This window comes from Actinia tenebrosa, unplaced genomic scaffold, assembly GCF_029948245.1.
Source record: "Actinia tenebrosa isolate PJP-AT-01 unplaced genomic scaffold, QUT_ActTen_1.0 PGA_scaffold1__47_contigs__length_23844297, whole genome shotgun sequence".
Lineage (NCBI taxonomy): Eukaryota > Metazoa > Cnidaria > Anthozoa > Actiniaria > Actiniidae > Actinia > Actinia tenebrosa.
The window spans coordinates 15,957,188-15,966,116 of NW_028292578.1; the positions used below are offsets into that span (position 1 = coordinate 15,957,188).

At 43.8% G+C, this 8,929-nt stretch overlaps 1 protein-coding gene across 2 annotated transcripts; it reads right to left on the reverse strand.

Annotated features, from left to right (window-relative positions):
• Positions 1-1,360: 1,360 nt before the first annotated feature.
• Positions 1,361-8,312, reverse strand: LOC148909964 (uncharacterized). Of its 2 annotated transcripts, none has more exons than XR_016120276.1 (2): positions 1,511-8,312; positions 1,361-1,433 (listed from the first exon to the last, which is right to left on the reverse strand). XR_016120276.1 is itself a non-coding variant. In XM_089033118.1 (2 exons), exon 2 carries the CDS (start codon positions 7,709-7,711, stop codon positions 1,886-1,888), a length of 5,826 nt encoding a protein of 1,941 aa, XP_088889244.1. In that variant the 5' UTR covers positions 7,712-8,030; positions 8,108-8,312; the 3' UTR covers positions 1,361-1,885. The 2 variants fall into 2 exon arrangements, 1 of the variants encoding a protein (XP_088889244.1); XM_089033118.1 differs by having other exon boundaries at positions 1,361-8,030; positions 8,108-8,312.
• Positions 8,313-8,929: the final 617 nt, after the last annotated feature.

Genomic DNA, 8,929 nt, shown 5'->3' on the forward strand with positions numbered 1-8,929 from the left:
AGTGCAATTTGGAAACTACCTTTAAAAACGAATTGAAGAAGAATCCCTTCCATGACTTGACTGCAAAACTCAAAACGACCTCCTTTAATATTTAATATTTAATTAATATTTAATTTAAGTAATAATATTACTTAATAGATCTGTAAAATGCTCAAACGATAGATGCGTCTTACCGAGTCTTTTCCATTTTTATTGTTACGGACTGAAATGACGTTAGTAGAGTTTGTTGGATCACTTATATATTTTTCTGTTCATTATTCAGAACGATACTGACAGCTATTTTACTCAAAACGATTGGTGAAGGTTTTGTTGCATGACGCATGCTGCATACCAAGCCCGAAATGCACAATGGACGATGCAAATGCAATCATGAACAGCACAAAAGGTAACAACGATATTCTCTACTTTCAAATCCCCATAATACTTTGCGTCTTTCGGGGGTAACGAGAGGGTAAAACCCACCTATTTTGCTGAAGGCTGATCAGACAATGTTGATAATACCTTGTTTGGCATCCAAAAATAAAATGAAGAAGTAAAAAACAGAAAAAGATAGAAGCTTGAAGACGTTTATGGTAAATTTTAGACATTTTTTCGTAAGTCAATACATTTTCTGTAAGACCAAAACTCTTGATGATCTGTAGACGCAAAAATAACTTGGAATAAACTGATAATCAGTATTGTACAGATAAAAGCAGGTATAGTATAAATTCAATTAAGAAACTTTTCAATTTGGGACAGTTTTTTGATTGGTTACATCCCAAAGACGCAAGACATTATGGGGATGTGAAAGTAGAGAATGACTTTATTTACTAGTTTCCTCCTCCCGAGCCGTCATCCGTTTCGGTCCCAGATCCTCACGGGCCCTCTTCACTCACGGCTGCTCACTTGAGCACTACATTCCTTTCCTTTTGTTTAGTTTGACCAATGAAAAGTTTCTTGCATATCTAATCCAATTACGTCCCTCGATTGATTTGGAATATATTACTATCAAAACCGCGTTACATTATTCAGAATGTGGAATGCCAATTAAGTCAATGATGCTAGCATAAAATAATAATCAAAGAATCAATTAAACTACCCAGTTTTGAAAATGGGAGCCTGATTCTAAGTGGTCAATCCTGTGGAAAGGAATGTAGTGCTCGAGTGAGCAGCCGTTAGTGGAGAGAGCACGTGAGGATCTGGGACCGAAACTAATAACGGTTACGAAGCTAGGGCCATGGCTAAACGAGGAAACATGTTCCCAGAAACATGTTTACTGCACGCATGTTTCCTCGATGTTTCCCAGTTTAGTTGTAGTCTACAACCACTGATAGAAGATAGCCTTTAGTAGATAACCATAGAGTACACCATTCGAACGCAGTTGCAGTGACTAGAGTAGATTTATTGACGGTAGATATTGTTACGATCTTAAGAAACTAAGAAACTGGTTCGAACTGAAATACAGGTTAAAACACAACATTAATTTAAGATCAATTATGCTAGCTATTACAAGATCAATAAATTCACTTACTTTGATGTACGTGGATAGGATAAAGATTGAGAAAGAAGGTAGAATTTTGATAGATTGAAGACTGATAATACGGTGTAGTTAGCGTCGAGAAAGCTATATGATACTACTGAAAAAGCACGTGTCATAGATTGATTGACTGAGGTATCGAGTCACTTAATCATATAATAAAAAAACTTTGTAAAAGATTAACTAGTTAACATTCCGGCCCCTTAAAGGCGCTAAGTACTGCCTTTACAATAAACTATAAGGATAAAGGCCGGAGGACAAGAAAACTGAACGGTAACAATAATAATCGTAAATGGTATGTAATAAACTAAGAGTTCAAAGTTAGTGTCCCTCGTGCATTGCACAATAGTATATCGTAGAGTCCTTTGTTTAGGCTGCAACATCTGCTTCCTCCAGAAGTACAATCTTACTGACTGGACGTACAAGCGTCGATGTCTTCGTCCTTATTTTAGCGGACCGTACTAAGCCATCCACACTATTCTGGTAAACTTCTAGTACTCTGCCTAGTGGCCATGAAAATCGCTGTGTGGTATCATCAACGATCATCACGACGTCGTTGGGTTGCAGATTCCGTTGCTTTTTGATCCACTTTTGGCGGGCTTGTAGACTGGGCAGGTACTCTTTCACCCACCTCCTCCAAAAAACGTCGGCTAGGTACTGCACCTGTCGCCACCTTCGCCGACTGTAGACGTCTTCCTTTGCAAAAATACCTGGGGGAATGGTCGAACCTGGACGTAGCAGTAGCAGATGGTTGGGAGTCAGAGCTTCAAGGTCTCGCGGGTCTTCAGAAACCTTTGTAAGTGGGCGGCTGTTCATGATCATTTCTACTTCGCACATCAGGGTGGATAACGTTTCGTCGCAGATGGTTTGTTGTTTTAAAAGTCCTTGGAGAATCTTCCTGGTCGATCTGATACATCGCTCCCACACACCGCCATGGTGCGAGCCTGAAGGTGGATTGAATGTCCACTTTACATTCTTTGCTAGAAGCGCGTCGTGGATGGCTTGCTGATTCATTGATTGGATCGATTCGCGAAGTTCCCTTTCGCCCCCGACGAAGTTCGTCCCATTATCCGTCCTAATTTCTTTAGGTGGGCCTCTTCTTGCGATAAATCGCCTTAGCGTGTTTATAAAGGAATCTGTATCTAGGCTGTGTGAAATTTCTATATGAACAGCTCGTACGGTAAGACAAGTGAAGATCACGCCGTATCTCTTTACTGTTGTTCTTCCACGACGTACCAAGAACGGTCCAAAGAAGTCAATCCCGACGGATGTGAACGGTGGATTATCCGGAGTCACGCGGTCTCTTGGCAGGTCCGCCATTTTTTGCTGCTGTGGTTTGCCGTGATTCTTTCTGCAAAAGAAGCATGTACCGATGGCACGGCGCACCGCTGCTCGGGCCTTGACAATCCAGTATCTTTGTCTTAGATGAGATAAAACATGCTCTGCGCCACAGTGACCATTAGTAACGTGGTGGTGTCTAATCAACAGCTCGGTGACATGCTGCTTGCTAGGGAGAATAATTTGGTGCTTGTGATCTTCGTCTATCGGTGCGTTCGCCAGACGACCTCCTACACATATCAGGCCATCAATCAGCTGAGGACTGAGGTTGTAGATAGAACTTGACTGCAACACTGTGGAATTACGTGAAGATAGAGCGACAACCTCTTCGGGAAAGGCCGACTTCTGCACTAACTTGAGGATTTCCCTTTCTGCCGCATTCATCTCGTCCACTGTTATCGGATCCAGCTTGTTCGAAGTGTTGACAGTCTCTTGAGCCCGACGCTTGCGGCACAGGTTACGGAGATTTGACTTCAACCGCAACATCCAGGCAACGGACTTGCGCAGGCGGGTCCAACTGGAGAACCGTTCGAAGCGCTTTACCATATCCCCGTTCATTTCCGCTGTGGAGATAACGTTGACTACTGCTTCCCTCTTCACTTCTGGGTCGTTATCTTCCAGTTTCACAGCAGGACGTCGAGGCCAGTTCTCTTCTGAATTCCAAAGGAAGCCTGGACCATTCAGCCAGCGGTTATCTCCTAAGGCCGCTTTAGGCGACAAACCTCTTGACGCATCGTCTGCAGGGTTGGACCTTGTGTCGACATACGACCATTGAGTCCTTGTTGACTTCTCGCGTATTGCAGTCACTCTGTTTGCTACAAACGTATGGAATCGTTTGTCCTCATTCTCGATGTATGCAAGTACGCATGTGCTGTCGGTCCAAAATCTCGAATCTTCTAGCACTGGGATGGAAAGCTCTTTGAGAGACATCTGATCGAGTCTAGTGGAGAGAACAGCCGCAGACAACTCCAACCTCGGTATGGTAACTGGTTTGAGGGGTGCTAGCCTCGACTTGCCATTGACGAAAGAACAGTGAATTCTCCCTTCTCGATTGACTAGTCTGAGGTATGTTACTGCTCCATAGCCTAGTTGAGAAGCGTCAGAGAAGTGGTGCAATTGGCTTGATGAGACTTCACCGAATCCGTCTGGTTTGAAGCAACGACGGATAGCTAAGCTTTCCAGATGTGGTAAATCTTGCAACCAGCTCTGCCAGCGTTGAAGGTCTGCCTCTGTCATAGGATCATCCCACCCTAGTCTTTGGCGGCACAGGTCTTGGAGCAGCAGCTTAGCCGGTAGCGTATATGGAGCAACGAATCCCAGCGGGTCGTAAATCGAACTGACTACCGAAAGTATACCTCGTCTGGTGGCGGGTCTGTCCTTGATAACGATAGCGAATCCAAAGGTGTCGGATGAGACTTTCCACTGAACGCCAAGAGCTCTCTCAATGCATGTAGAATCGAAGTCCAGAGTCTTCGTAGAAGGCGCTCTTTCCTGTTCTGGGATTGTCGAGAGAACCGCAGCGGAGTTTGACATCCACTTTGTCAAACGAAAGCCTCCCTTTGCCAATAGATCACGCAGCTCTTTAGCGAGATGAACTGCAGCTTTCTCGGTAGCCACAGACTTGAGGCAATCGTCGACGTAGAAATTTCTCTTAACTGTCTCGATTGCCTGTGTACTGAATTCTCCTGAGTAGTCGTCAGCTGTCTTGCGTAGAGCAAACGTTGCGCAACTAGGCGATGAAGTTCCTCCGAACAGATGGACATTCATCTGGAACTCTTCTATTTCACCTTCGAGATCTCCATCCTTAAACCATAGAAATCGTAGAGCGTCACGATCTCCTTCCGGTACTCGTACCTGATAGAACATTGATTCAATGTCTGACATGAGGGCAATTGGTTCCTCGCGGAATCTCGTAAGCACCCCAATCAGAGAGTTGTTAAGGTCCGGCCCCTGTAGAAGCTCATCGTTCAATGCTTTGCCTTTATGCTTAGCTGAGCAGTCATATACGACGCGGACCTTGTCGGGTTTTTTTGGATGGAACACAGGGTGGTGAGGCAGATACCAGGTAACATTCGTGGCGACGTAACAGTCAGTGACCTTTCTGGCGTAGTCTTTCTCGAGCAGATTGTCGATGAATCTTGAATACATCTCGTGTAGCTTGGGGTCCTTCCCGAGTCGTTTCTTCAGGAGCAGAAGACGGTGCATAGCAAGGCATCTGTTGTTTTCAAGAGAGGGCGCGTCATTCTTCCAAGGCAGCGCCAACTCGTAATGCCCATCTTTACGACAAATAGTTTCCTCCATGATCTTTAGAGCTCGCCTGTCTTCCATTGACATAGTTCTCTTGTTGTCGTATTGTGAGTCGTTGAACTCCATATTGCAGAAACTCTTAAATTGATGTTCGAGATTTGCTTCAGATTGAACAAAGTTCGACATGTGGAATTCGTGGGCTCCATTTTTCAGTGGTCCGACAACCGCCCATCCTAGAATGGTCTTCATTGCGTATGGTTCTCCTTCTAATCCTGCTCTGATTTCCTCCGGTTGCAGGGCTCTGGGAACGTCGCTGCCAATCAGTAAGTCGACCTCTGCATTGATGCTTGGTATACTAAGACCTTTGAAGTGTTGCCAACTGTTTACATCTACTTGACTAGCCATACTTTCTGTCGAGACAGGAAGATTCGCAATGGAGAATACGGTAGGAATTTCTAGATGGCCAGTACCATCCAGGGCTGATACCTCTAGGCCAAGAACTGTTGTCTCAGTTTTGCTGTTGACCTTCTCTATCGTCGTGATAGATAAAGTGGTTTCCTTTCCTTGGGCATTGAGCATGTGTTTGAGTCTTTCTGTGCAAAAGGTGGTATTTGATCCCCCATCCAGGAACGCGTACGTTTGTACTACCTTGTTGGAGTCTCTTGCCTTGACCTTCACAGGAACTATAGGCAAGGCTATTATCTTCCGGGTCGGGACTGTTGGGTGACTCTTGACATAGCCGTTTCGAACCTGGGAGGAACTTTGGTTGGTGGTTTGTTTCGAATCACTGCTTGTTGCCTCGCCATCTTGTTTGGATTCTTTAGCTGTACTCGACTTTGGGTGAAGAAAGGTCGAATGTTTTTGTGTGCATCCATCCACCTTGCAAAAGCTTGCCTTTGAACAAGAATTAGCTACGTGACCATTGGTAAGACAGTTGTCACACAATCTCTTGTTGCGAACAAGTTTGTGTCTTTCTTCTAAGCTCATTCCTCTGAAGACGGAGCACTGAGAAAGCCAGTGATTATTGCTGCATGACGGGCATTCTGGAAGTCTCCGAGACGTCGTAGTATTGAGACATTCGCTGTTCTTGTTATTGCTGTTTGGAGATGTTCTCGGGTCGACTTGAGTTGCGAACGACATTGTTCTCCTAGTGTTTCGTTCGTTGTAACTTCTTGGCTTGTTTGTATTCAGGTTGCTGTTGTTTGACATGTCACCGAATATTGGATGGGCTGCAATTCTCGCGCGATCCTCCACGAATGCGGCTACATCGTCAATGGTAATTTCTCTTCCGTCCCTTTCGGTGATCCTATCTGCGATGTCGCGCCACTTCAGGCGTAACCCGTATGGCAGCTTGTCCACAATGCGCTTCAGCGTGTCCGGGTTTTCTATTTTACTCGAAAATCCAATCTCTCTTAGGGTGTTCCTGCAGCTCGTGAGAAGGGTTGAGAACTTACGCAGTGCTTCGCCAGATTCGGTCTTTATCGGGTTGCCTTCGGTTAGTCTACCAACATACGATGCTGCTATTTTGTAGCTTTGGCCGTATCTTTGCTTAAGAAGTTTTCGGGCTTCGCGATAGCCTTCTGCGGGGGGCATTGAAAGGCAACTCCGCATCAGCTCCTGTACGTCTCCAGCTGTATATTGTACAAGATAGTACAATCTTGCATTGTCGCTCTCCGTTTTGGACTCGATGATATTCTCAAAGGCTCGGACGAAGCTGCAATATTCTATCGGATTTCCGTCAAAGGTTGGTACCTCAGGCTGAGGTAGCATCAAGGCAAGGGTGTGTCGCTGTTGCTGAACCAGTAGGCTCTCTATTTGTTGAGCTTGCATTCTCTGGGCCGCCATCGCGCTAAGAATAGCTTCTTCGTTTTCCGATTTTATCTTGATGTCCTTCTTCAAGTCCTCTGTCTTCTTCTCGTTGATTGATATTTTAAGGTCGGCTGGTAAGTTGAGCATCGGTGGTGGTGTTAATGGTGTCTTAGGCCTTTTAAAATCTCCGTTTTCTTCCGTACTGTCCTCGTCTGTTTCTTCGCCGCTCGATTCATTGGAAACTGTCTCGTAACTGCTCTCACCTTCGTAGGCATTTTCTTCGGCGGTGGCCTTTGCTATTTCTGTTTCCAGTTCCAATTGTTCCATTTTCTGTTTCAAACGCAGTTCTTCTTCTTGAAGTGCTTGTCGTTTTTTAAGAAGCGTCACTTGAACTTTCAACGCTGCCTTTCGTGCGGCGATATTTGCCCTTGACGAACGTGAGCTGCGATGAGACGTGACACTGGCGTTGTCGTCATCGACCTTTGGATCGCATGACTTCTTCTCCAACTCTGATGCTGTGGCTATAGAGTCTATTCTTCGTTTTAAATCGCAAACTCTTGTCATCTCTGCTTCGAAGTATTCATGGGATTCTTCTATATCGCATTCGTCAGACAGATTGGCGTGGTAAGTTTCGTGAGCAGTTCGAAAATTGTCCATCGCGTCATCCAGTTCGGGAATTTTCAATTTTATGGATTCTAAATTGTCGACGCTGAGTAGCATTTCTTTGATTTCATTTTGTGTTTTTGTAATAAGCCCTTTGGCGGCGCTCCTAGCTCGTTTCAGTTGTCGCAGTTCTTCCATTATTGGATTGGCAGATTATTGAATTCCGATCATTCCTTTGACCATGCGGTTATCAATGTTCCTTTGAACCATACAGCATTCCGATCATTCCAACGAAATCAAGTACGGCGAAGTAGAAGTTATACAGCAATGTACAGTCGTAAATAACACAGCTATACGTACCAAATTCGAACTAAATGTAGTCTACAACCACTGATAGAAGATAGCCTTTAGTAGATAACCATAGAGTACACCATTCGAACGCAGTTGCAGTGACTAGAGTAGATTTATTGACGGTAGATATTGTTACGATCTTAAGAAACTAAGAAACTGGTTCGAACTGAAATACAGGTTAAAACACAACATTAATTTAAGATCAATTATGCTAGCTATTACAAGATCAATAAATTCACTTACTTTGATGTACGTGGATAGGATAAAGATTGAGAAAGAAGGTAGAATTTTGATAGATTGAAGACTGATAATACGGTGTAGTTAGCGTCGAGAAAGCTATATGATACTACTGAAAAAGCACGTGTCATAGATTGATTGACTGAGGTATCGAGTCACTTAATCATATAATAAAAAACTTTGTAAAAGATTAACTAGTTAACATTAGTAATAAATTTCATTCTGATGAAGGCTATCAATAGATAGAGCCGACGCAGCACGACCAACGCAGCTTTCAGCTTCACTTTAGTTCACGCAGGACGGCCGCCGACTGCGAGTCAAACAAAAGAAAGTATAGGCTTGAAAGGTGTTAAAAAATGTAAACTGAGAAATTCCAGAGAGGTTTTGTCATGGATAAATGAGAAATATAAGTCTTTGTGCTTCAGCGTTCTGCTTGGAACTAAGGCTGGAAGCTTTTCGAATTCTGATGACCTTGGCTTGATTTGGAAGTGTCGCTGTTGTGTAAAAAGATTTTCATTTAATGTGATGTAAATGATTTATTCACTAGCCCCGCAGTGTTTTAACAAAAGTCACTGACACCTTTTTCCTTTGTTCACGTGCAAATGAATTCAATACTGAATTTGTTGATGGATTTCTGTCTCGTTCGTTTCCGCTTGGAGCTCTCTACTTCTGTGGTCTCCTTTGGATCAGCTTTACAAATCTCTCATGTTACATTATTTTAATGTTAGAAGCACTTACTTGAAATACGATCCAACAAAGACGAACTCCCATCAACACATTGTCAGAATTCCTAACACCTTTGAGAGAAATCTGAGACGGACTCGAAGC